At 50.3% G+C, this 27,258-nt stretch overlaps 1 protein-coding gene across 1 annotated transcript; it reads left to right on the forward strand.

Moving 5' to 3' along the window:
- Positions 1-6,540: 6,540 nt before the first annotated feature.
- Positions 6,541-26,878, forward strand: IPO13 (importin 13). Its single transcript, XM_063105639.1, has 20 exons — positions 6,541-7,329; positions 9,078-9,814; positions 15,481-15,621; positions 15,728-15,869; positions 15,977-16,143; positions 16,352-16,472; positions 16,559-16,706; positions 17,124-17,305; positions 17,389-17,415; positions 17,609-17,743; positions 17,900-18,043; positions 19,339-19,419; positions 19,949-20,086; positions 20,265-20,361; positions 23,336-23,388; positions 25,693-25,759; positions 25,847-25,905; positions 26,054-26,143; positions 26,438-26,619; positions 26,712-26,878. Exons 1-20 carry the CDS (start codon positions 7,246-7,248, stop codon positions 26,806-26,808), a joined length of 2,892 nt encoding a protein of 963 aa, XP_062961709.1. The 5' UTR covers positions 6,541-7,245; the 3' UTR covers positions 26,809-26,878.
- The last annotated feature ends 380 nt before the right edge of the window (positions 26,879-27,258 follow it).

Raw genomic sequence — 27,258 nt, forward strand, 5'->3', positions numbered from 1 at the left:
CATCACTGCTCTCAGCCACTTAAAGGAGACTGACTGATGCCATCTCTGACAATGCTCACAGTGAGAAGATCAGGTCAGAGCCCATGCCAAAGGTGCTGGCTCTTGACACACCCCAAATTGCCAGTTCTTGACGGAGTAGAGCCTCCAACTGGAGGCTACATTCTGGGGCCCCAGAGAGCTTTTGTCCAACATCTCTCAAAGTCCCGGATGAAACAGCAACTTCTCCAAGAACTCATTCCCACAATAACTATCATCAATTTGCAGCTCAGAACCACCCAAATCCCTCTTTAAAATAAATAAGTAAACAAAGCTGTTTTCCCCATGGGAAACAGACTGCAGACCTGCACCTTTGTTTACAACATAGCTGAGGTAACCTTTCATGTGACCACATCAGGCAGCACACTGTAGCTCCTGAGGCCACATGTGGCTCTGGTGTCTCCATTTCTGACTGGTCGTTTTTTCACATTTGTAAAACTACATTGCCCATTGAGTGGTCTTCCCGGAACTAAGGCATGGTCTCCTCCAAAGGAGTATGAAGTTAGCAATTCTTGCAAGGCAGAAACTATAGGCAGCTTTAAGCTGGCCAGTTAGCTTAGTCGGTTAGAGCACAGTGTTCTGTAACATCATGGATCCCCATACTGGCCAGCTGTCCCCCCTAAAACCACAGGAAAACACTATAGGCAGTTTTGAAATGACAGTTTTTTCAGCTCCAGGGAGCACCTAAAACTTCCCTCTACATTTGTTTCAGTCAGGAATCATGGTTCCAGGGTCCATGTACTACCCCTGCCCACAGCTGCCTGGTCCAACAGATGCCCTTACTAATGACTTTCCTCCCTTTTTGTCCAGGAACTGCCTGCCACCTTTTCCTTGGCTAGAGAGCCCTGTGACACAGTTGTGTGGACTGGCTGACTAGCTGAGGTCTCATCTTGAAAAGGAGAGGTTGGGTAGAAAGCCAAGAGATCAGAGAAGAGATTTAGGAGAATTTTTGCCATATGTTCACACCTTTCTTGTTCACAGGACTGGTTCTCAACCTGTTTTGGAGTTGTGGGATCCCTTGAGAACCTTATGAAAGCTAGGGACCCTCTCCCCCACAAAAATGTTGAAAAAGTCACTGATATGTAAAGCTGGGAAACAATTTTAGGGGGCCATGGATTTTCTGAAGTTCATCAAGAGGCTCCTTTGGAGTCCATGGCCCCCAAGGTATGATGCCCTATTCTAGATTATTAAAGTCTTCCTGTAACTAGATTAATTCTTTCATCTGTACTCCAGATCTCACATCAGGGCTCTCTGTCTCAGTTATTTACAACTATCCCCTTTCTTCAACCTTTTTGTATCTAATATCTATTTTACCTCTGTATTTATACTTGCTCAAGTATATCCCATCATAAAAAAATTGATACTGTGATTAATATATATACATATACAGACACATGCACACACTTATGCTTCCACTTCTCCTTCACTAAAAGAGCTCTTGCTGAGGTCACCAGTAGCCATTGTCATTACTAAAGCCAAAGGCCATTTCTTGGAGTTTAGTCCTTTGAACTCTTGGAAGCACTCAATTTTCTCAACCGTCCTTGAAAACCTGTCTTCCCTTGCCTCTCTTGATCCTGCACTCTCCTGGTTTTCCTTTCACTCCTCCAGCTGCTCCTTCTCGGACTACTTTTGGGTTCCTCTTCCTCTCTCTGCCTCTTGTGTATTCCTCAGGACTCTGCTATTGGCTCTCTCCTCTTCCCATTTTCCTTTTTCCCTGAGCAGCAGTCTCTATTCCCATGGCTACCACCTCCCTGCTGCTGATGCTCACATTTTACCTCCAGCCTAGAACTCTCTCCTAAGCACTAAGTCTGTAATTCCAATACTTCTACCTGCATATTCTTGGAAACTTCAAGCTAATGTATCTGTCCTTATGTCTTCTGTTTGCTCCTGCAGATCTGCTCTCCATCCTTCTCCACCCTGCTCTGTGGCTATGTCAATGAGCTTCCCTGCTGTCCAGCTTCCAAACTGCCTCCAGCGTTCCCTCCTCAGTGAGTGCACTGATGACACAAGCCAGAAACTCAGGCAGCATCCTAGACTTCTTGAGCTCTGTCACATCCCTTATCCATGGGTCATGAAATCCTTAGGTCTTGTAGGTCCATCCCCTTTTCTTTATCCCCAATGCCATTCTGTTGAAGCCTTCATACTTTTCTAGGTGGTTTATTGCTCATCCTCCTAACTGTTCTCTTTGTCTCCAGTCTCAACTCCCTTCAATCAATCCCTTCAATTTTCAAACCAGTAGCCAGAAAAGTCACCATTCTCTTAACATTAATTGAATACTAACTGTCATGCATTGGGCTAGTTGCAGGGATTCAAAAATCAGTGAGAAACATATTCTGCCATCAAGGAAATCATAGTTGGAGGTGGAATTGGGGGTAGGGTTGCCAGATTTAGCAAATAAAAATATAAGACATTAAGTTAAATTTGAACTTCAGATAAACAATACTTTTTAAAAGTATGTCTCATGCAATAAATGGGACACACATACAAAAAAATTATTTGTTGTTTAGTTGATATTCAAATTTAACAGTGTGTCGTGAATTTTTTCTGGCAACTCTAGGTGGGGATAAACAAGTAAACAAAAATACAACCAGTATTAAAACACCAAGGCACCAAGGTCAAGGGTTTAGATCCCTGTACTGGCCAGCCACCAAAAAAAAAAAAAAAAAAAAATGCAATCAACCATTGCAAGTTCCCCAAGTAGCAGTGTGACTGGGGGACAGGTATGTATGTCAAGGAGGAGGAGGATTCTACAGTCACAAAGAAGAATCAGTTCTACCTAAATAGAAGGGGAAGAGGGGCCAGGAAAGTCTTTGTGGAGGAGATGCCATTTAAACTGATTCTTGAAAATTGAATATGTTTGCACAAAGTGAATAAGGGGCATTGAGCCTGTGCTGGTTAGGGTTTATTGCCTTTATTGCCTCTCAGCTCTAAATTCACCCTTTTCACTGCGGTTCTATCTTCTCCAGCATGGTGTGGATCTCAGCCTTGGGCGGGGCTGGAGGGGTGAAGGCTTCTTCCTTAGGCTATCTTAGCCCTAAGACTCTGCTACTCTTATATCCTTTAGCATTCTCTTTCTTACTAGCCAATCCCTCATTGCTTCAATCCCGTTACAGTTCAAAATTCTTGTATTGAAGTTTCCATGTGTGCTTACTGTGTAATTTCTCTCCTGATTGGACCCAGACTGACACATAGCCTTCTTGACAGAGGTAGAACCATGAACAAAGGCAAGGAAGCGTGAAACAGCCTGTTGTGTTCCCAGGATTGCCAGCAATTTCACAAGAGGGTCCTCATTAAGACAAAAGGCTGGAGAGATCATAAAGGACCTCGAATGTCATACCAAGGAGCTTGGTCTTTGTCCTGAGGGGAGCCACTGAAGGGTTTTAAGTGGGATTGGTTAGAGATGTGTTTCAGATGGATTACTGGCTACTGTGTCTAGTATGGACTAGAAAGGGCAAGGCATGGGCCAGTTAGAGCTGTTGCAGTTAGTGCTTTAGGCAGCAAGTGCTGGCATGATAATTTAGGGCAGAAGCAAGATACAAAGACAGATGAGATGTGAGGCACAATACGCAGGACTCGGTGATAAGCTGGTTGTGAGGGCTTGATGAAAGAGATGGTTTCCAGGTGTGTGGCCTGGGTGACTGGTAAGGAACACAGAGGATGTAGTATTTTTAGCATGTGATATGGATAAGGTGTGGGGGAGATGGTGAGTTCAGTTTTGCACATGTTCACCTTAAGGTGCCTGTGACATCTTCACAGGGCAGGGAGGCCAGAGGCAGCTGGCTATGTGGGTCTGGAACTCAGGACAGTAGTCTGGGCCAGAGAGATCTGAGAGTCACCAAGGGAGTGGTGAGATAATGAGGGAGAAGAGGAGAAGCAGAGGCTAAGGCTCTGGAGAACCAACATTTAAGGAACACGTTGAGGAAGAAGGACAAGCCACTGAAGGAGACCAAAAAGGAGTGGCGAGGGTGGCAGGAAAAAAACAGGTTCACTGACAATTGGTTTGCAAGGGGTCCCTGAGCTTATGAGAAAGAAGGCAAGGCCCAAGGCCCGCTCACCATGGGAAGTCTATTTGGAAACTTCTCTATGAGGCCAGGACCCCAAATGGCTATGCCGACAGTGTAACGGTGAACTAGAAATAAACCTCCCTTTCTCCTGCCTAACCTCTCTCCTTCAAACCAGGGGACTTCAAAGAAAATTGCAGCATCCAAACTTGGTGCTAAGTGGAAGAGGCAAAAATCTCCCCTGAGAATTCTTAACTACAAGCAGGCCCTCATCTGATTTTGCAGATTAAATACACACTATTTCAGTAGGCTGAAAAACTTCAAACTGATCATTTAATTTTACATGGACATGGATTGGTAGTGGTTCCAGGTGACTAACTGAAGCTTCCTCTGCCCCTCTCCTGAGCTTTGGGTTGTTCTCTTCCGAATCTGCAGACTTCTCCCAAGGTTGTCACAGGTTCTGGCCCTGATATGTCTTGCTCTTATCCCTCCAAGAAGAACACTTCTGTAACTGGCTCCCAAAGATTCATCCCCCACTTGGCTCTAAGCTATCCTGCACTGCCATCCATGTCTCCTGGAGATCCCCTCTGGTCTGGCCCCGAGAAATACCCCCAACTCTCCCCAAGGCTTCAGTCAATCTGTCCCAGGTAGTATTTGTGAAGCATGTTCAGGACCCATTATTGGTGTGACTTGGCTTCTTTCTCTGCCAGGGAACTCCCATGGGTGAGAAGGAGACCTGGATTAGAAGAAGGAAGAAAACTCATGCTGACCAAGTTGTGTCCTCTGGGCTGAGCCCTATTCATGTATCATCTCAGTTTGTTTTTCCATGAAGGAATTCTTCTTTTTTCAGAAAAGTGAGTTTCAGAAGAAGCCAAGGTCTCATGGCTAGGAAGAGGATAAACAGGTTTTAAACCTAGGCCTAACTCCAGAATGTATGCTCTTAACCGTTCTCCTCGCTGCCCTCCACCAGTGAAACCTCCAGCTAGCACCAGACCAAGGGTATTTCACACTCTAGGCACAGGCTGGCAATCAGTTACTTTATTTTGGCTTCCTGTTTCCTCCTTCCAAATGTCTCCTGCCTCTATTCTTTCCTCCTTCAATTTATCCTCCATACTGGAAACAGATTTTTCTAAAGTGCAAATGCAATCATCATTGCCCACTTGAAAACCCATCATGGTTTCATATTGCACTTAGGATAATGTCCAAATTCCTATAAGTCTATTACTCCCAACTTGTCTTTCCAACCTCATCTTTGTTACTCATCCCCTCGCCCTTACTCACCCCACATATATCCCCTTAAACTGAACATAAATTACTAGCTGCTCTTCAAACACTTTCTTGGCAAAGATTTGTTGAATGACTAGAGTCCCACTGGACTTTGCTTACCAGCTAAGTGAACCTCCTCCTCCCCAGGATCTCTCTATTCTTCAAGTGTAGATCAAGTTCCTCTTCTTCAGGGAATCCCTCTCAGGCCTCAGCAGCTACTGCCAATTCCAGTTTTCTCCATTTGAACACAAGTACAAGAGATCCTTTCGCTTTAAGTTATCATTTTTTTCTCTTCCCTGCTGGGGTAGCTGGCAGGAGTTAATAAAAGGAAAACTGGAGGGATGAGTGGCAGGGACTTCTGGGGCTTGCAGCAGACCAGATGGATGGCCGGTCTCTGCCACCAGCATTGTGACCAGAGGAAAGACATGCTTAACTTTCCCAATCCTGGGTTTTTTTTCTCACCTGAAAATGAATAAAAATACCCACCTCAGAGTTGTTGAGAGAACTGAACGTAAGGTAATCAAAGCACTGCTCCTAGCACTTAAATGAGAGCTGCTTTTATTCTAATTACACATAAAGAGAAGTTGTTTCCAGGAGCCTTATGAAATTCCCCGAGCACTGTCCATGGTATGGTTTTTCTGATTCCTTATCGGGTGGTCCCGAGAACCTTCCTTTTTCATTCCTTAGGCGCGTCAAGCCCCCTTTTCTTTTCTCTGGGAGGTGCTGACGCCTTCCTCCCGGACGGCCGCTTTCCTGAGCCAGAGGAGGCGCCTGCAGCTGAGCACCAGAGTGACCTGGGTCTCCCTTCACCATCCTCCAGCCAGGGCTCCCACCTCCAGCCCCTTGCCCCTTGCGTCATATTCTCCTAGGGAGTTGTGCCGCAGCGCCCCCCGCCGGTCTGACCGGCAGTGCCTGTCGGCGGCGGGAGGCCTGGGACAGGCATGGCTCCGTAGGGCTCCGTGGGTCCCCGACCCACGTGTTCCTGGCCGGCCCCCGCAAGGTGCCGCCTTCCGGGTGTGCGCAACACGGACTACATTTCCCAGGGTGTGCAGCGGCGGGGTCTTGGCTCGGCGGGGGCCTCGGGTAGCGCGCCGCTCCGTCGCCTGCTCGAAGGCGCCCCGCTGGCGCGAGGACAGGGCCAAAGACCCGGAATGAGTTTCCACGCAGTTCCGCTGGGCAGTGCCGGGCTGTGCTGGGCCGTGCCGGGGCAGTCCAGGACGGGAGGGGGTGGGGGCTTGAGTTGGCGGTGCCAGGGACAGGCGCTCGGGGCAGCCCGCGCCTTTCTGAGGTCCCCGCCCCGTCCCGGCCAGGCCGGCTCGTCTGTCAGTCCCTGGGGCGGAGGCAGCGGCGGTAGCCGGGCCGGAGCCGGGCGGTGAGCAGAGCGCGGGCCAGGCCGAATGAAGGGGACCTGCTCCAGCCACTGAACACCACGGACTCTTCGCCCCAGATTCACCAAGCTGCATCCCGTGCTTCGTTGGACGCCTCCGTAACCCGCGAAGAGCTATCTCCCCCTTGACCCCCCCAGCCCCGTGACCTCCTCATAGCACCCGAGAGCTCACCCAGACAGTGGGTACAGGCCGTCAACCCTGTGACCCCCTCAGGGGCCAGGGACTCAGTTTCCCCCACAGGCCTCCCTTCCTCACAGATTCTGGGGACAGAGCCGTGACCTACCACTAGGACCCCCGCCTGAGAGCTCCTCACTGACGGCTCCCTCCTCGGAGTCCCCCTCAGTGGGTCTCCTAAGAGCACCCCTTTTTGTCTCTGGCAAGCCCCTCACCCTCAAACGGGGTGGGGAGGCCTTGGCAGCCATGCCCGACCTGGGCCCCCCCTCATCCCACCACTTCCTGGGCACCCAAGCCCAGGTCTAGCAGGGGGCCAGCAGCCGAGGGGTTGGGGCAGGAGACAGATCAGGGTCCACCTCCCTGCCAGGGAGGGAGCAAAGATGGAGCGGCGGGAGGAGCAGCTGGGGGCTGCAGGGGCTGGAGCAGCACCAGCCTTGGACTTCACTGTGGAGAACGTGGAGAAGGTATGAGGGTTCTGGGGTGGGCACTCCAGTGACAGAGCAGAAGTTCTGGGGACTGACACTAACGCCAGAGCTCAGGCCTGGGCTGAGTGCCCGCTGGAATGGTGCCCCCAGAGCACCTGGCATTTTCTGTCTTTCTGGATAGGCAGGGCAGCAGTGTTGCAGTATCCTAATGGGCTATTTTTGGCTTTCCTTAGACACGGGTGCCCTATGGACAGATGCTCTAGGGTCTTGGGATGGTCCCTTTAGGGTGCTGATGGCTTAGACTTCCAGCCAGACTGGCCGTTCTCCAGCTCCGTGGGAACTGCATGAGCAGTGCGGTAGGAAACCGGGAACCCAGGATACCTGAATCTTAGTCCCTGAGAACTATACTGATGCTGGACTATACTGAACCTGACTTTGAGCCAAGGGCTCAGAAAATAATCTCGAACCAGAACAATCTGGGCTATATTTTTGCTCTTCTCTGGAGAAGGGTCCTTCCTTTATTGGATGGAAGCCAGACCAGTCCTGGGCATGCAGGAGAGGGGCTGGCTCCTTTATTTTGTGCTGGGTCCAAGTGGCCTGGCCCTGCTGGTGACCTTACAGGGCTTTTCCCTACTCACCTGCCCACATAGCTCCCTGCCATGGCCCACCTTCCCAGGCTCCCCCATTGCCCAATCCATGTTTTTTGAACTGCTTCCCTGGTTCTTTTCTACGTTCTGCTCCCAGCAGCCTGGAATACAGGAATGCAAGCCCCATGGGATGAATGGGGAGAGATGGGGCTACCTTGCTGGAAAGCAGGGGATTTTTGCAGATGTTCACTTGTTATTCTTGAGCCCTGTTTGCCATAATAAACAATGAAGATGCCTCCCTTCTTCTCTTTTCTGCCTGCTTTGGCATCCCTGAGGGGCCAAGCAAGGAATAGTGGCTATAACTGGCTGTCAGGGCTACAGATAGGGTTAAGCCTGCTTGGATGGAGCCTGCTTTACGGTTAAGGGTCCTGGCCTCACTTTCCCACCCCTTGGAGCTGGATAGTGTTGGCATGGTGGTGTGCTACCAGGGAGATAAACCACTGTTTTCTTAACTGTATGAAGTCCCATTGGAATTGGGACCCTAGGGATTCTGCTAGTTGAGAGCTCCAGGCTAAGCATTAGCTGGGACTGCAACTACAACCAAGGTTTCTCTGGATCAGCTTGTTGGACCCTCACATGTGCTTTCTGAGGGGTGTTCTCACCCTCCTCTCCAGTATGTGTCTGCCCCAGGGCTGCCCAGCAGAAGTCTTAGTCCTGCTCAGATTTCACACTGGCTTTGGTGCCAGCATCTGGAGTGACCTAGGATGATCCTGAGGGAACCGAATGGAGCTGTTGGAGTTGATGGGAGCAGCTGTGCCTGGGAGGGTCAGGGCCCCTCAGGCTGTTCCATGCTCCTCTCAGGCTTAGCTTCATCCCTATGGAGCCATTCCTTCCACATAGGCCTTGCCCTCAAGGCCTCCTCTTTTTCTGCTTTCCTGTGGAGATTCCCTCTCTGAATCCATAACATTTTTGCTATACGGATAAAAGGGTATGGTAGAGCATGGGCAAGGTTCAGGCTCTCAAGATATCAGCAGGACCCTGGGCCCAGGAAACATTGCAGAGCCTTGAGCTCTTCCTTCTTGTTCAGCCCCCCAGTCAGGGAGAGGGAGCAGTCTTGCAGGACCAAGTCACTCCTTTTGTTCTGGGCTCTGGCAGAATCCATAGTGGCCAGCACCTGCTCAGTCCTGTGCTGTCCTGCAGGCGCTGCACCAGCTGTACTACGACCCCAACATTGAGAACAAGAACCTGGCTCAGAAGTGGCTGATGCAGGCCCAGGTCTCCCCACAGGCCTGGCACTTCAGCTGGCAGCTACTGCAGCCCGACAAGGTGCCTGAGATCCAATACTTTGGGGCCAGTGCCCTGCACATCAAGATCTCTCGCTACTGGAGTGACATCCCCACTGACCAGTATGAAAGCCTAAAGGCACAGCTCTTCACCCAGATCACCCGCTTTGCCAGTGGCTCCAAGATTGTGCTGACTCGGCTGTGCGTGGCACTGGCCTCTCTGGCTCTCAGCATGATGCCTGATGCTTGGCCATGTGCTGTGGCCGATATGGTACGGCTCTTCCAGGCTGAGGACTCACCGGTGGATGGCCAGGGCCGCTGTCTGGCCCTGCTAGAGCTACTGACAGTGCTGCCTGAGGAGTTCCAGACCAGCCGCCTGCCCCAGTACCGGAAAGGCCTGGTGCGGGCCAGCCTGGCGGTGGAGTGTGGGGCTGTTTTCCCATTGCTGGAGCAGCTGCTACAGCAGCCCAGCTCACCCAGCTGTGTGCGTCAGAAGGTGCTCAAGTGCTTTTCCAGCTGGGTGCAGCTGGAGGTGCCACTGCAGGACTGTGAGGCGCTCATTCAGGCTGCCTTCGCTGCCCTGCAGGACTCGGAGCTCTTTGACAGCAGTGTGGAGGCCATTGTGAATGCCATCTCACAGCCTGATGCGCAGAGGTGAGCACCTGCCCAGAGAGGGACTGCCTGCTTGGCCAACCACACACCTATCCATCTATCTGTTCAATAAATAATAATTGAGTGCCTACTGCATGCATGGTCCTATGCTGGAGATATAGCAAGGCATCAAACAAGACTTGGTCCCTGTCCTCATGGTTCAGAGAAGGAGGCAGACATTAAACAACTAATCATCCAGTGCATTGTTCCATTAAAATATTTGACTCTTTCTTCTCATTCTCTCAACCAATCACCAAGTTCTGGCTGTTCTGCTCCTGGCGATATTGCAAATCTATTTTTTTCTATTTCCACTGCTACCACCCTAGCCCAAGATATCATCATTTCTCTCCCCAGATTACTGCAGAGCTTTCTCACCGGTTCCCTGTTTTTTTCTTCTACCCTTCATTGTCCCAGCAGAGATATCTTTTGAAAAATGTGAGGATCTGATCTTTCCTTTCTGATCAGAATCCTTCAGTGGTTTCTCACTGCTCTTAGGGTAAAGTTCAGGATCCTTAATGTGACTCATAAAGATGTTGCACAATATGGCATCACCAACTTCATCTCATACTGATTTCCTTGCTTTCTACTCTCTCACATGGTCTTTTCAGCTCCTTTAATGTCCCATGCCCCTTCCAGCCTCTGAACTGTCACATGTACTTGACATATCACCTCTGTTTTGGCTTAAATTTCACTTCTGTAGATGTCTTCCATGATTTTTAAGACTAAGTTTGGTCTTCTGTTAATTATCTTAGAGTTTTCAGTATTTTTCCTCCTTAGCCTATAACATGATTTCTTTATAAATAATTTATGTCTCCCCATTAGTCTCTCAAATCTGTGAGTACAGGGGCTCTGTCATTTTACTCTGTCACATTGTGCCTGGCATGTGGTAGCATTCAATATTTTTTGGATGGATGAAAAGTAGGAGTTGCCTGAGTGAGGAGAAGTGGGGGTGACTGGGGGAGGAGGGGGAGCGTTCCAGGCTTCTGGAACCACAGCAGTTGCAAAGACCTGTGGTGGGTACATTCAAGGACCTGTAAGAAGGTGAGAGTAGTGAAGTGTTCGTTTGGCAAATGTTAATTGAGCACCTCCTGTGTTGGATGCTATACTGAGTATTGGGAGCATATAGATGAATGCTTTAACTTCTGCATGTCAGGAGCTCACAATCTAGTGGACACATGAGTGGGCAAGTATAGTCAACATAATGAATGCTCTGATAGAGAAAGCAGGGGGCTCTAAGAGCCCAGAGGGGAGGCATTTAATCCAGCCTGAGTGTTGTGAAAGGCTTCCCAGAGGAAGTGACAACCGAGCTGTGCTTGGAGGGCTATGTAAGAGTTAGCCACATGGAAGTGATGGATATGGGGAGGACATTCCAGACAGATGAAAGAGCCCAAGCAAGGGAAGGGTGTGAAAGAGCCTGGTGAGTCTAATGATTTGTAAATTGTGGGTATAATTAAACAGTAGTGTTTAAAGGCCAGAGTTGTAGGAAATCCAGGCCCAAACCATGCAGGACATCGTCAGCCAAGCTTAAGATTTTGGTCTTCATCCTCCTGAGGATGATGTGAAGATGTTAAAGGATTTTAAGCAGAGAAAATGACCTGTTAAGATTTTTGGTACAAGTTGGATTGGAAAGGGCAGGACTAAACACTGACATTTCAGAGACAGAGCTTTGGGAACCCTTGCAGAGTTGGAGGGGAAAACCACTGAAAGAAACTGCATGGAAGAGTGGTTCATGTCTCAAGCCTTGGCATTAGTCATGGCTGAGTTTTGAGTTTGAATCGTTGATTGTCCACTAGATCTGAGACCTTGGGTAAGCCACTGCTAAGCCTCAGTTTCCTCATCAATAAAATGGAGGTGATCATATCAACCTCATAGAGTTGTTAGGTTTAAATAGGATAATGTGCATAAGGCCTGCCCCTGGTATTCATTCACTAAAGAATATTTTGACTCCCTGAGTAATGGGAGTTCCTTTGTGGCCTCTGCTGGGGGCAGGTGGGTGTGGTAGTCAGCAGCACCCATTTGTACATACAGATCATTAGTACACCATTTGTTTTAAATTGGGGACTGTGTGTGTTATTGTGTGTGTGTTCTGCCTTTCTACCATATGTGATTAGTTTAACGGTAACTTTACTTACTTTTAAAAAAAAGGAGGAGAAACATATGTAGTTACTGTTAAAACTGATTAAGGCTGTTTACTTTTAGAATTGGTCATAAGAAGTAGAAACTGAATCATGCAATAGACAATGGCCTAACTTGATCGGTGGCTAAAGTTGAAAAGCGGTTGGTTTCTTTTTACATTTTTACATATATGTATGTATGTATATACATATGTATACACACACGTAGATAATGTGCTTAACCACTGCCTTAGAAAACTTTATTTATTTTTCTTTATTCTCCTTATAAAACTTTAAACAAATATTGGGTTGATTAAAAAATATATATTTTGGTATGAGGATTAAATAAAAAAATATCTGTAAAGGGTTTAGCATGGTTCCTGTGTACTCCGTAAATGGCAGTTGCTAGTATTTGGTATCATGATTGCGTTGGCAGTTAGTATGGTACCCCTCCCCTGGCTTCCCAGGTTTTCCAACTTAAGGTGGATACCAAGTCCCAGGAGAAACCCTCTCTTGGCAGCCTGAAGCTCAAGTGCTGGGGGGGCTTAGACAGTTGGTGGCTAAGGGGAACTGATCAGGGCAGGTGCCTGGGTGATGTGGGGTGTCCTTGGATGCACCCAAGTTTATACACTCAGCCAGTCTTAAGGGCTCTGGCAGGTAATTGATGCCCCTTCTCTGAAGGGATGAGTGAGCAAGGAGCCAGTGAGGGAACCCACAGCCGCCTGGGTGCCCATTGGCTGTAGCCCCTTGGTTGCTTAGCAACTCTCCCCATTTTCTCAGCTCAGCTCCTGGAGCTCTAATTGCAGCTCAGTGTGAGCAGCAGCCAAGGAGTCCCAGCAGCCCTGCGCCAGCTGCTAGAGCTGACCACTGGAGCCAGGGCTCTTGAACCCTGTCTCAGTTATGGTTCTAAAGACGTCCTCCTTGTCTCTCTCCCCCAAATTTGAAACCTCTGGGGCCTCAGACTTGTTCTCCAGTCCACTCACAGATCTCAAGCACAGGTGCTCAGTTGGTAGGAAATCTATGTAGGAGTTTCCCCCATGGATGGGCTGTAGCTAGCCCAGAGTCAGAGCTTGGGCCCTGTTGTGTTCTGTTTCCTAGCTTTGGCTTGAGAAAGTCACCTTCAGTGGCTTTGATTCCTGGGTCATCCAAGCATTGCCTTCCCCAGGTTTACTGACAGCCGCCCTTCCCATGGTTAAGCTTGCACTCAGGTCACCCTTTTTCTGCTCCCTCCATCGCTGCTGCTGTTTCTTGGCTCTCTCCTTTGAAATGTTTTTTTTGTTTGTTTGTTTGTTTCTTTTTCATGAAATATGTTTTTAATCCAGGAAAAGCTTTTTATTGAGGCTGGGGGAGGAGAGAAGATGAATTACACAGGCTGTTGGGGGCTCCCATCAGTTAGGACTAGAGATATGGGCTGAGATCTGCATAGATCCTTTGGGGAATTTCTGGTTGGGCTCTGAGAGAGAAGTGGACCTATTGCAGTTTAAGGGGCTGTCTCTACCTGGAATCTGCCTCTGAGTTGCTGTATGACCTTGAGTAATACTGTGAGCCCTTCTAGGCTATGTTGTCCATGATTTATCCTATTATGAGTCTCAGATGAGACAATTAAGAACCTTCACTGAGCACCTACTATCTGCATGAAGTTTAGCAGGTGGAGGGACCCTTGGAATAGAGTGGGGATGTTTTGGAGATAGGCCACTACCTCCTGCCCTCATCTGGGCTACTGGGAAACTTGCAGGCCTTGGCCTTGGCCTTGGCCCTGCCCCTGCTCTTTGTGCCAGAGTCTGGCCTGAAAGGTGCCCATTGTCTGGTGGTGCAGCCTGTGTCAGGGTCATGAGACTGAAGCTATCCTTGCTGTATCTAGGCGGCACCCCCTGGGGCTGTCTCTGGGCTGGAGGTATCCTGGTATAGATGACTTTTTCTACCAGGATGGGGGTATGGAGAAGGAGGCCAACATCCCTGGACTGGTTGCCTCTTTTGGGGCTTCTCATCCTCCCACTAAAGTTATAATGCTACTGCCTAGCAGCCTGCTTGGGGCAAGTCCAGATAGAACTTTTTCTAGATCCACAGTCCCCACTCCCTTTATAGATTGCTATGGTGACTCTATGATTGACAGCAGAGGGGTCCCAAGCATCTCGTCTCCCCTGACAGTATGCTGCTTCTGCTTACTCTGATCTCCACAGAGCAGGCTGTTGAGGAGGGGTCCAATAGGACGGAGCTAGCCTTCTCTCAATCTTTGTATGGGCTTCCTCTGTTCCTCCTTCAGGGATTATTGTACTTTGGGGCTCTGACCAGGACCCTCTTCTTTTCTCTCATTCATTAAACACTTTCTCCCTGGACAATTCTCATCTACTCCCATAGCTTCAATTACCAGCTGTGAGCTGATGACTCCCAAATCTATGTCTCTTGCTCTAACCTCTCTGCTGGGTTTGGGGGCTTTATATCCAACTGTTTCTGGACACTTCTACCTGCATATCCCACCAGCTGCCTCTGAGTTAACATGCCTAATACTGTACTGAAGTTATCAACTTCCCACTTCCCGTTAAAGGTGTTACGGTTTCCCTCTACCCACCTCCTCCAGGTTTCTACTTAGTTCTTTAGCCAGTAACCTGAGAGTGTCCTTATATTCAATCAATCATTAAGTCCAGTCCATTTTGCCTCTTAGGTCTCTGAGTTCATCATCTACTTCTCTCCCTTCCTACTGCCACCAGACAACACAGGAGTTGGAATTTGGTGGTAGGGGATGGAATGGATGGTGGGGATTGATGCTGTCATGAGTTGTTGCTGCCTTCTAAGGTCTTCTTTAACAGGGCTCCTGAGCCTGTGTTAACTCTTCTGTCTCCCACCCTGTTCAGTCTCCCCTAACACTGTATTAGTTTCTTAGGGCTGCTGTAACAAAGTACCACAAATTGGGTGGCTTTGAACAACAGAAATTTATTGTCTCACAATTGTGGAAGCTAGAAGTCTGAAATCAAGGTGTCAGCAGGGCCATGCTCCCTCTGTAACCTGCAGGAGAATCCTTCTTTGCCTCTTCCTAGCTTCTGGTGGGTTGCTGGAAATCTTTGGCATTACTTGGTTTCCAGCTATATCGCTTAATCTCTACCTTTGTCCTCACGTGGGGTTCTCCCTGTGTCTCTGTCTTCACATGGATGTCTTCTTATAAGAACTCCAGTCTTATTGGTTTAGGGTCCTGCCCATTTCAGTATGACCTCATCTGCAATGACCCGATTTGCAAATAAGGTCACATTTTCAGGTACTGGGGGTTAGGACTTCAAAATATCTTTTTGTGTGTTTTGGAGGGGGGGAATAATTCAACCCGTAACACTGATCTTCTTATACTTCCTTCCCAGAGATCTCCTGGAGATCCCTGACCTAAGGTTCTTCCCAACATGGGCAACGTCAAAACTCCATGTGGCCATGACCTCTTTTTTTTTTTTTTTGCTTAGGATTTGATATGGGGAGGCTGGCTTTGGTGGAAGACACGGAGATCGTACCTTTCTTTCAAAGCTGGTGGGAGGTAGGTAGATAGCTTTGATGGGTCTCACCTCATGCCTCTAGGTACGTGAACACACTCCTGAAACTTATCCCGCTGGTGCTGGGACTGCAGGAACAACTGCGACAGGCAGTGCAGAATGGGGACATGGAGACCTCCCATGGCATCTGTCGCATTGCTGTGGCCCTGGGCGAGAACCACTCCCGGTGAGGAGGGGGGCATCTGGGGGTGGGACAGCAGGGCCCTCTAAGAGATCGGGTTATGGAACCCCTTTGGGAGAGGCAGAATGACCTTACTGTATCTCCTCCTCAGGGCCTTGCTGGACCAAGTGGAGCACTGGCAGAGCTTCCTGGCACTTGTCAACATGATCATGTTCTGCACAGGCATCCCTGGCCACTATCCTGTCAATGAGACCACCAGTTCCCTAACTCTCACCTTCTGGTACACACTTCAGGTGTGTCTGTGTAACCAGCAGTAGGACTGGGCTGTGATGGAAGAAGGTGGATCGTGGGCTTCTATGGCTACGGGTGAGGTGGCTAATTCTCTTCCCTGCTGTCTCAGGATGACATTCTGTCCTTTGAGGCAGAGAAGCAGGCTGTGTACCAGCAGGTATACCGGCCGGTCTACTTCCAGCTGGTGGATGTACTTCTGCATAAGGCCCAGTTCCCTTCTGATGAGGAATATGGATTCTGGTCCTCAGATGAGAAGGAGCAGTTCCGAATTTACAGGTGATGGTAGCAGATCAAACCTAGCTCTAACTGGAGTCCTGAAATAATGAAGGCAATGAGGGAAGGGGTCCAAGGCCAGGTTTCCTGAATTCTGGGGCTCCTTTCTCTATTCTCTAGGCATTTTTGCAGGGTTGTGAGGGTACTGGGTAGTCTCCTAGGCCTGGGGGCAGGATCCAGACAGTGTAAAAAGGCTTCATCTGCTTCTCAGGGTGGACATCTCAGACACGCTCATGTATGTTTATGAGATGCTGGGGGCCGAGCTGCTCAGCAACCTCTATGACAAGCTGGGCCGTTTGCTCACCAGCTCAGAGGAGCCCTACTCCTGGCAGGTACCTCCCAAGCTTGATTCCCTCAGCCCTCCCAGACATGTCACACCCTCCTTCTCAGCCAAGCCAGTGGCACCTTCTTTCCCCAGCACACGGAGGCCCTGCTCTACGGCTTCCAATCCATTGCGGAGACCATCGACGTCAATTATTCTGATGTGGTGCCTGGGCTCATTGGCCTCATCCCACGGATCAGCATCAGCAACGTGCAGCTGGCAGATACTGTCATGTTCACCATTGGTGAGGCCTGCCGCACACCCACGACCACATTCCCAGAGCCATGGCACCCAACCCCCGCCACGGCCAGCATGTGGGGTCCTATCCAGATGCATGCCCGTATACATAGTCAGCTTTGCAGCCAACTAAGTGTACTGAGGGGCCCTTCCTACAGTGTACTGAGCTGCAGTTCAGTGAGGCTAGTTCACTATCAATGGAACAGCAGAGCCAGGCCTCTGTTGAGTAACCCCTTCCTGCTTCTTGGGTGAAAGGCTCATATTTGAGTGTACACACACATATTTGCCCATTCAGTCCCCTGAATGAGCAGTGCTCTTTGCTGGGGCTGCAAGTTGACCTTGTTAGGATGTCTGCCTGCCTCAGAGGCATGGTACAAAGCCATCCTGGCCTGTCTCAGACATCCTCCTCTTTCCCTTCTTCCAGGAGCTCTGTCTGAATGGCTGGCTGACCACCCTGTCATGATCAACAGCGTTCTGCCCCTCGTACTGCATGCCCTAGGCAACCCTGAGCTCTCTGTCTCTTCTGTGTCCACCCTCAAGAAAATCTGCAGGGAGTGCAAGTATGACCTGCCGCCCTATGCTGCCAACATTGTGGCTGTCTCCCAGGTATGCAGAGGCCGTTGGTGGTGCTGGGCCTCAGGGCACACTCTGCACTGCATTGATACCATGTTCCTTCTTTTTACTCCCAGGATGTCCTGATGAAACAGATCCACAAGGTACGGCTCAAAAGTTTCTAGGGGTCTCCTTGGGGGTGTTGTGGGGATCTCTTATCTCAGAAATCCCGTCTTTTGCCTTCCCCTGCCCCTTGTCCCTTATTTTCTGCTCTTGGAACCTTCCCCAAGAGGCTATTCTCCATGCTACCCACAACTAGATGTGGACAGGACTGATCACCCATATTCTGCCCCACAGACCAGCCAGTGCATGTGGCTGATGCAGGCACTGGGCTTCCTGCTGTCAGCCCTGCAGGTAGAGGAGATCCTGAAGAACCTACACTCACTCATCTCGCCCTATATCCAGCAGCTAGAGAAGCTGGCAGAGGAGATAGTGAGTGAGCTCTGGGGGCCAGGGAGCAGCACTGGGACCCTGGGGCTTCCCCTTGTGTGGGCTATGGCCAATGAAGGGGGGGTTGGAGCTGGCACTCAGGGTTGGGGACCACGCTGGTGCTGGGAGATCTGGAGCTTGGTTCACTTCTCCCTATAGCCTAATCCCTCTAACAAGCTGGCCATTGTCCACATCTTGGGGCTTCTCTCCAACCTCTTCACCACACTGGACGTCAGTCATCATGAGGATGATCATGAAGGCCCTGAGCTCCGGAAGCTGCCAGTGCCGCAGGGACCCAACCCCGTGGGTGACATTGTCTTTGCCATTCCACCCCCTGCCCCCCCACCATAGGAAAGTCATTGTTACTCCCAACTCTGTGGGTAATGTCATTGTTCCCCTGGCCCCATGAGGTTAATGTATTTCATTGCCCCCCATTCTGTAGATAGCAATGTTATTATCTCACTCAGCCGTGTGCATGACGTTATCCTTGTCCCCAGCCCAATTGGGGTGATGTCATTAAGATTCCTTGGCCCTTTGAGGGACACTGACATTATATCCTCCAACCCCCAAGTGATGTTATTATGGGCCCATGTTCAACGCCCAACTCTGTGGGGCCTTCTATTTCAGCATTTGCTGTCCCCTGCAGGTACTGAGGATGCTTACATCCTCTGCATGTAATAGATTTTGCCTTTGAGTTGCTCCCAGTCTAGAGGAAATACATGTAAACAGATTGTCGCAAAGCAGTGTGATAAGTACTGTAATAAGCTTGGGCACAGGGGATGGGGTGACCAGTTACAAGCTGTTTGATCTGGGGCAAGCCTTAGCTTCCTATTCAAAACTATGAACATTGGAATATCTGGCTTGCTTACCTCATAGAACTTTGCTGGACAGCAAATGTGGTCTTGAGGGAAAGTAGTTTGCAGACTGTAAAGTTCTGTACGGATATGAGGGACTGCTTTGGTCAGTGTTCCCAGAAGACTTTCTCCTGGAGAAAAGGAAGCCATAGGAATCCTGACTTCTCTGCTCAACTCCCCATCTATTTCAGTTACTTTTTTGGCCCCAGACTAAGCCTGGGCCATCATCGTCCCACAGACCCCCTCCTCTTTCTGTGGTAGTCGCTCTTCTGCCTTCCTTTACCTCCCAGCCCCTCAGTTTGCTCCCTGTTCCTCTATAAACTGCTCACATCTTTGCCTCCCCTGGGACTCCCAACCCCAAGCCTATTTGGGTGAGACAGCATCTCAGACTCCTTCAGGTGCTAGCCATAGCCTTGAGTTTACTGAGCAGAAATGGAATGAATAGGGAGTGATTAAAAAAAAATAAGTTTACAAAGCTTTCATAATCTCATGAAGCACTTGTGATATCTCTGCTTTGCAGTTTGAGGCTTCCTCTGAGATGATCCCTAGAATTCAGGACATCCTCCTCTGTCATTCATGGGGGTTCAGCAAACTGCTCCTGCCCCCAGGGGTTCCCTGCACTAAGTCTTCAATGTGCAGTCTGGGGTAATAGGTTTGAACTCCTTGCCAACTCCCTTCTACCAAGTCCTTCTCAGGTGGGTGACAGGGACGGCAGGGGCATCTCACTTCTCCCTGTGTCTTTAGGTGGTGGTGGTGCTGCAGCAGGTCTTCCAGCTTATCCAGCAGGTGCTGAGCAAGTGGTTGAATGATGCCCAGGTGGTGGAGGTAAGCTCTGACCCATGCTCTCTGCTTCCAAGGTGACTTTGCTCAGAGGTGGAGCAAGAGTAAGATGTTGCTGCCCTGCTTCAGCTTGTGGTGGTCTGGAGAAAATAGGGGAGGATAATCCTGCTCCAGAGACACAAGGAATCTTTTGGAAAGATGTTTAGAACTCCCTAGTATCACAAGAAGTGCTTGACAAAAGAACTATGATGTTAGGGCTGAGTGACAGGCATCTGTTTTAGCATCAGAGACCTGCCTTTGGTCCCTTTTCAATTCAGGTTTCTGTTGCTGTTGCTGCTGTCTGAGAGGAAATAGTGGAGATGTAAGTAGCAAGAGTTAAGTTGCAAAGTTACATCTTGTGCCCCTTTTGCCCCTGCCTTTCAGGGTGAGGGTCAGTCTTGCTTGCCTTCCTTGGTTTGCAGGGCCAGGCAAGGCTTATAGGTAAGGGTCCTTTCTTAGGCCTCTGTGCAGGGCTTCAGTTCTGTTCCAGTTGGTTGTTACCTGCTGAGCAGGGCCCCTTTGCTTTCTTCCCAAGGCGGTGTGCGCTATCTTTGAGAAGTCTGTCAAGACACTGCTGGATGACTTTGCCCCCATGGTGCCACAGCTGTGTGAGATGCTGGGCAGGATGTACAGTACCATCCCCCAGGCCTCTGCTCTTGACCTCACTCGACAGGTGGGCCTTCTGGTTGGGGCAGCTAGTGTTCTGGATTTCATCTTGGCCAGAGATCTGACCCTGGGTTGGGGTGGGTCAGGTGGCTGCTGTGACTGGGGTCCCCACCTGCGTTCCTGTGATGTTGACCAACCTTGGCAAGACAGGCCTCAGCTGACCAGTATTCCCTGCTTCCTTGTAGTTGGTCCACATCTTTGCTCATGAGCCTGCCCACTTTCCCCCAATCGAGGGCCTCTTCCTGCTCGTCACCTCTGTCACGCTCACTCTCTTCCAACAAGGTAAGTCCTGACCAGGGTCTCTGCTGCTGCCACCACTGCCACTGCCTCTGCTTCCCCGACTGGGGAGCCAAAGCTGCCCACTCTGTTTTCCTCTGTTCCCTGAGTCACACATGGGACTTGATGGGAAACTTATGGGATCAAGCACAGCACAATTGTCACCTTACAAATAGTTGATACCTTAGGTTGAAGTGGATAAGAGGGTGAATGTTGTCTTCTACTGGCCTGCTGGGTTCAGGGCCAGTCTGGATATGGGGGAAAGAGGGGACAGAAGCTCTGAGGGACTTGAGACACTAGGCTGGCTCCTTCCCTTTGGGATATAATGAAAAGTGGAAAGAGCATGGGCTTTGAGGTGAGAAAGACCTAGATTCTAAGCTCGTCACCACCAACTAGTTGTGTGACCATGGGCAAGTCACTACCTTTGCCGAGCCTTTATTTCCATATCTGTGAAATGGAGATAGTGTCCTTAATATGACTGTTTTAGGTATTAAAGTTGTACCGCTGGGCCCCTGGCTTGGGGTTTTTGCCATGAAGTACTCAGAGAGTGCTGGCTCCTTTCCCTGCATCAGGGCTTAGTCCTTTCTAGGCAAAAAGCCAAGTACCTTTGGCTGTGATCCCAGCTCCCAAGTCACTGTGGCCCTCTGCCGAGAGAGTTGGGAGCAGAGGATCCAGGCTTTCCGTGCTGTCTAACCTAGGCTTCTAACTTGGGAAAGAAACAGCACTGTTCTGCCAGCCTCATGAGTCTTGCATGGATTTGTGGTCTCAGGTTTGAGGCTTATCAGGGGTCTCAGCTGGAGCCCAGAGTGCTCTCTGCTCATATCCTCAGGGTCTGGTCCCATGATCCTGGCCTCTGTTTCTGTGGGCCATGAAAACTGGGCCAGAAACTTTGGTGTAGTTGTCCTAAACCCCACCTCTCCCACTCTTGGTATCCAGTCTGGGACAAGACCCTGTGATCCTGGCGCCTCAGTTGGCCCACTTCTCCCTGCCCTCCATGGCCACTGCCTCAGTTTAGGGTCTCACCCAGATTACCTCAGCAACCTTCTATCTGGTTTCCTTGACATCTGCCCTTCTCTCTGATCTATTCTGCACACTAGACATAATGTCTCTATAGACACAAGTCTGGGTATTTTTCCTTTCTGGCTTAAAATCCTTTCATTGCTCCCCATTGCCCTCAGGTTATTGTACCATTCCCATCCACGTGACAGAGCTCTGGCATACTTCTAATGTCCTCTCCTGCCAATGTCCTCCTGACTCCAACATTCCAGCCACACCGACTTTTTCCTTACTGTGTCCCATTTGATCCCTGTGCCTTGTTTCTCTGACTGGAATGCTGTATGCCCTTTCCTTCATGACTTAGAAAGGAAGAAGACTGCATCAGTCTTCAGAGAAGTTCTCTGAGGCAGAACTGGGTCTTTCTAACTCTGTGCTGAAACTGCATTGTGTATACACTGCTAATACAGCACTGATCACACACAATAATCCGCTTACATGTCTGTCTCTCTTCCTAGACTGAGCCCCTGAAGGGCAGAGTTGAGTCTTCTCTCTCTGCTTCCCCAGTTCCCAGAATGAGGCCAGCATAGAGGAGGCCTCAGACACTGTTAAATAAAGGAGCACAAGGGCTCCCTGCTCTTGGAACCTTTTTTCCTCACTGTCTGGCACACCTCTAGCAGGGTGGCTGCTGAACATTGAACCTGCTGTTCTGCAGGGGGACCCAGGCATGGGGCACATCGGACCTCACTTTTTTTTTTTTGGTGACTGGCCTGTACAGGGATCCGAATGGGCCTCACTTTCTAGGACTTAAGTAACTCAGGGTTCAAATATGAAAGAGACAGGCTCATAGTCTTGAGAAAGAAGTAGGCAACAGATTAGTATCTACTTTACAGATGGAGAAACTGAGCATTGTGGCTTGCACAAGTTCACACAGCTACTTAGTGGTGTCTTTCTTAGGCAGATGGTTTTGTATCGCATCCTCCTGAGACTAGAGAAGCCCGGGCAGGCACTCTGGCATGCCTTGTTCTTGCCACAGGAATCATCAGACCTGGAGGCAGAAGTGTCCAGCATCATATTTGTTGGGCTTGTTTGTTGTCTTGCTGGACAGGATGGCCCCCATAACTGTTACGCTGTCCCAGTCTTAGTCATCCCTTCCTCAGGCTCTGTCACTGGACTATGGGGGGACATGTTGACTGGTTTCCCTCTTTCTTGGCATGTCCAGGTAGTGGGAGCTGGTCCTCAGCCCTGAGCCTGGCTCTCAGCTGAGTCAGTGTCCATGTGGATGGGCTTTGCTGGAGTGAGACTTTGGTTTTTGGCCTTATAATGCCATTTCCTCCCCTAGGCCCTGCCAGTGAGGTACCCAGCCATCCCCACAGCACACTGGGCACTGCCTTACCCAAGCAGGAGTCCTCTGGTTTAAGTGGACCCTATAGATTACTTTCCTTGGTCAGACCAAGAACCCTAAGGTCATTGCAGTGAGGGGACTCTTACTCAGGCCCTGATGTCCTGGCCTTTCCAGAGCCTTCAGCCATGCCTCAAAAGGAGGTACCACAGCAACCCCTTCACCAGCCCTGCCCTCCTCTTCGATGGCTGGTGATGGGGAGGTGGGTGCTAGGAAGCAGTGTAGGGCTGTTGCATCCTGTGGGAGGCCACAGCCAAATTGTGGGGGCTGTTTCTTTAGCTACATGGAGTCCAGAATTGCTCGAGCACCAAGGGATCACTGGGTGACTGGCCTGAAGAGGAGTGGGGAGTAGGTGGAAAGCCCTCTGGGGGGAGCTGGGGCAGGCCCGTCCTTCACTTTGCCGTCTCTTTCTGTTGGGCTTCTCCCAGTTCATGGTTTTTGTATGTTTTGTTTCTTTATCTTGCTTCCTGCTGCTCATGTGCCCCCACGCTGTCTCCCTGCAGGCTCTCAGTCCCACATAACTATATGAGGTTGAGTTGCTGTTTGTATAATTTTTTCTTAAGTTCCATCTTTATTATATTTTAGGGCCCAGGGATCATCCTGATATTGTTGATTCATTTATGCAACTCCTGGCACAGGTGTGTTTTAGTTTTATTCATTCACGTTCTGTTCTCTCTCTTTCTCTTTCTCTTATGTTGAAATTCAATTTAAGCCTATTTTTAGCTTTCTGTTGACAAATTTTTTTTCTGTTCAGTTGAATAGAGTTTCTTCATCTGTTTCCGTGGAAGTTGACAACCCAACATCCTCCTTTAGTGCCCCTTTGCCTCAACTAGTTCAGTCTTCTACAAAGACCAGGGAGAGGCTGATCCTGAAGAGAGGGAGCTGGGCTGGCCTGGTGGGGGGAGGAAGGGAGGGGGTGGTAACTGTGCCCAGCAACTCCTGTGTGTCTGGCTTGCCCGAGAAGTTCAGGAGTAGGGCTGGAGCTGAGGGGCCTGGGGTTCACTGTCCCCGTGCTCCTGCCGGGGACTGCCTGCCTCAGTGCCCCCAGCCTGCTCCTGAGAGGTAGGCTGGGAGCAGCTCCAAAGGGCAGGGCTGAAGATGAATGTGCCCAGTGGAGCCCAGAGTTGGGCTGTTGGAGAGATTGTGCTGCTGCTGGGAGGTGGGGTGCAGGCTCCACTGTGAGACCACTTTAGGAGGTGTTTGCGTTGGGTATGTGTTTAAGTGAGGTGGACCTTATATTGTATGTTTCGAGTTTGGTTGGGGAAGGGAACAGAAATCACCTGCTGCTGTAAGTAGCATGTGTATTGTGTTGCATGTTGGGATAAATGTGTAGTTGAAGTGTGGATACGTGCATCAACGCGTGTTGTACATTGATGTGTGCTGTGTTTTTTGTGTTGTTTGTTGATATGTTAGGCAAGATGGATTTTGAGTGTGGATCTGTGTTGGAGGTGTGTGTGTGTTGGGCTGTGGGAGTGTATGGTATGGAAGATAGGAGTGTATCTTATGGTATTGGTATGTCTGGATTAGAACATGTCTGGTTTGGAAGATATATGTGTTGGACTATGGGAGTGTGGAGTCTGCATGATGAGGGGGTCTGTGTGTTGGGGGCTCCTATGGGTTGGGGGGGTTCCTTTAAGTTGGGGTAAGTGTAATGTTTCTTTGCTTAATAATTCCACAGATATGTATTAGGTGTGTGATACATGCTTGGTAATGTCCCAGGTGCTGAGGATGTAATGGGCAGCAAAAGCAGGCACATTTCTTGCTCTTCTGGAACTTACAGTCTAGTTGCAGGGGGCCGGGGGAGTGTTTTGGACTTGGATGGATATGTGTGTGGGCATCTGCGAGGGTGTATCCTTGGCAGAGAGGGTGTGTGAGTGTGCATTTGTGGGTGGGTGTGTGGGGAGAGTTACATGTGCTGGAGGACTGTGGGTGGGTTTAGGGTGTGGGTGTGTGGACATGGTTTGGGGATGTGGGGGTGTTTGGGCTTGTGACCATGTAGTGAGAGTGTGTTGTAGATGTGGAAGAATGTGTGTATGTAAGGGGTGTGACAGAGGTGTGTAAGTAGGGCATTTCAAGTGAGGGTCCACGTGGAGGTGTTTGCACATGAATGAACATGGGAGGTAGAGGACATGTGAGGGGTTGGAGGGTTGGGGTCTAAGTAGTATGTGCTGGGGGCATTGCTGGGGAACAGCAGTGTTTAGGACGCTGGAGCTGTGAAGCACATGTCCTGTGACCTGAGGATGTGCCAGTCATGTCCTGGTACCCCTTTTGGTGGGCCATCTGCCACTCTCACTCCATCTGTTTCTCCCCCCCTTCCCCCCATGGCAGCATTGGCTCCTGGGGTGGGTATGGCTGAGAAGGGCCTGGACACAGGGTATCCTGGGTGAAAGGTGGGGCCAAGGCTCCAAGGCTCCTGCCCTACTTTTTCTCTTCTTGATCTGGAAGTGGAGGGTGCCTGAGGAATGCAGGTGGGACATGGGAGGGGGCTGCTGGGCTGGGGGCTCTGTGTCTGGCTCTTACGTCTTCCTGCTGACCTGTTCACAAACCCAGGGGGCCTCAACTGCCTCTTTGAATCAAAACAAAGTCACTGCTGGCTACCTGGAGCCTGCAGGAGATCTGGCTCTGATAGAGGGAACAGGAGAATGCGTTTGCTCAGGGAGTAACTTGACACCCAAACTTTCTGCCTCATGACCCCCACCCTCAACCTTTCTCACATACACTTGTGCGTTCATGTACACATACATGTACATGCATCCCTTGGGCTGCTCCTTACCTGACCTACTGAACTCTGGGGTGGTCTGGGTCCCCCAGAGATGGCTGGGTGGCTAGTTTTGGCAGACTTTACCTGTGATGCGTGAAATTGGAGGCTGGGGTGGCAGGTGAGTGGGGGGATGGTCCTTGGAGCTGTTTGGGGCTGGGCTTACCAGCTCCACCTCCTGCAGGCTCTGAAGCGGAAGCCAGATTTGTTCCTGTGTGAACGATTGGATGTCAAAGCTGTGTTCCAGTGTGGTAAGTGGGGCCACGTGGACAGGTGGGCCTGGGGTTCCTTGGGAGGATCCTTGGGCCCCATCTGATCTGCCTCTGCCTTTCCCACAGCCGTGCTGGCCCTCAAGTTCCCCGAGGCACCTACTGTCAAAGCCTCCTGTGGCTTCTTTGTGAGTCCCATGCTGACCCCTGATCCCCCGCCGCTCCAATGCCCTGCCCTGCCCAGGACTCCAGGGGGTAGGGGTGTGCTGTGTAGGTCTTGTCCTCAGGGAGAGGTGGGGAGGAGTTGGGGCTGATGGGCCTCTCCATCTTCTTCAGACAGAACTGCTGCCTCGGTGTGGGGAAGTAGAGTCTGTGGGAAAGGTGGTACAGGAGGATGGTCGTATGCTGCTCATAGCAGTGCTGGAGGTGAGACGAAGCAAGTGGGGGTTTAATGGGGTTGGGGGCCCTCACTGCTGAGGCAGCTGGCTTTCTGGGAGGCTTGAGCCTTTGGTTCCTGAAGCTCTCAGATTCTGTTTCTTCCTCAATTAAATGGCTAAAAGTTGTTAGGGTTGCTGTGAGGATCAGCTGACTCTCAAAAAGCTGCACTCATGTGATGTGCAGTTTGGCTGAGGAACCATCCCAGAGGACTCAGGGAGTGGTTAGGCATCCTTGCTGCAAAAGCAATAAGGCCCTGATGTGCTGAGAACTCCTCTCCCTCAGGCCATTGGGGGCCAGGCTTCCCGCAGCCTCATGGACTACTTTGCCGACATCCTGTTTGCCCTGAACAAACACTGCTTCAGCCTCCTGAGCATGTGGATCAAGGAGGCACTGCAGCCACCTGGTTTTCCTTCTGCCCGCCTCAGCCCAGAACAGAAGGACACCTTCAGCCAGCAGATCCTTCGGTGAGCAGAGGTGGGGTGGGCCTGAGCTCTGATAGGGTGGAAGAGGCGGTAGTGGTACATGGTGCTAACCTGCTCTCTCTTCCCTCCTTCAGTGAGCGAGTGAACAAGAGGCGGGTGAAGGAGATGGTGAAGGAGTTCACACTGCTGTGCCGGGGGCTACATGGCACAGATTACACAGCTGACTACTGAGGGGCGCCCCCGTCCCACCGACCCCTTCTCCTCATCCCTCCCTATCCCCAAGAGTAAACCTGGACCCTTACTGCTGCCTCTGCTTCCTTTTTGCTACCACCACCACCTGACTCAAAGCCTGGGCCCAGAAGGTCTCAGGGAAGGATGGGAGGATGCTTGTACCCAGGCCTTGGTAGGCAGTGGTGGGGACAACTAGAGTGGAAGAGGCATTGCTGTAGCCAAGCTGCCTAGCTGGTGCCATTCAGAATACCACCATTGTCCTTACGGTGTGGTCGGGGCTGTAGTAGTATGTGCAGCTCCCCACCCATTAAATTAGTTCCACACATTAAATAAATGCACACATACATTTATTTAATCAACAGTGCTGAGTACTAGGACCCCAGCTCTGTCCTGCCTTGTTCTGCCCTGAACAAAGGCTGATGCCATGCTGAGAGAATGATGAGGGAGGTG

The sequence above is a fragment of the Cynocephalus volans genome, chromosome 8, assembly GCF_027409185.1.
Source record: "Cynocephalus volans isolate mCynVol1 chromosome 8, mCynVol1.pri, whole genome shotgun sequence".
Classification (NCBI taxonomy): Eukaryota; Metazoa; Chordata; class Mammalia; order Dermoptera; family Cynocephalidae; genus Cynocephalus; species Cynocephalus volans.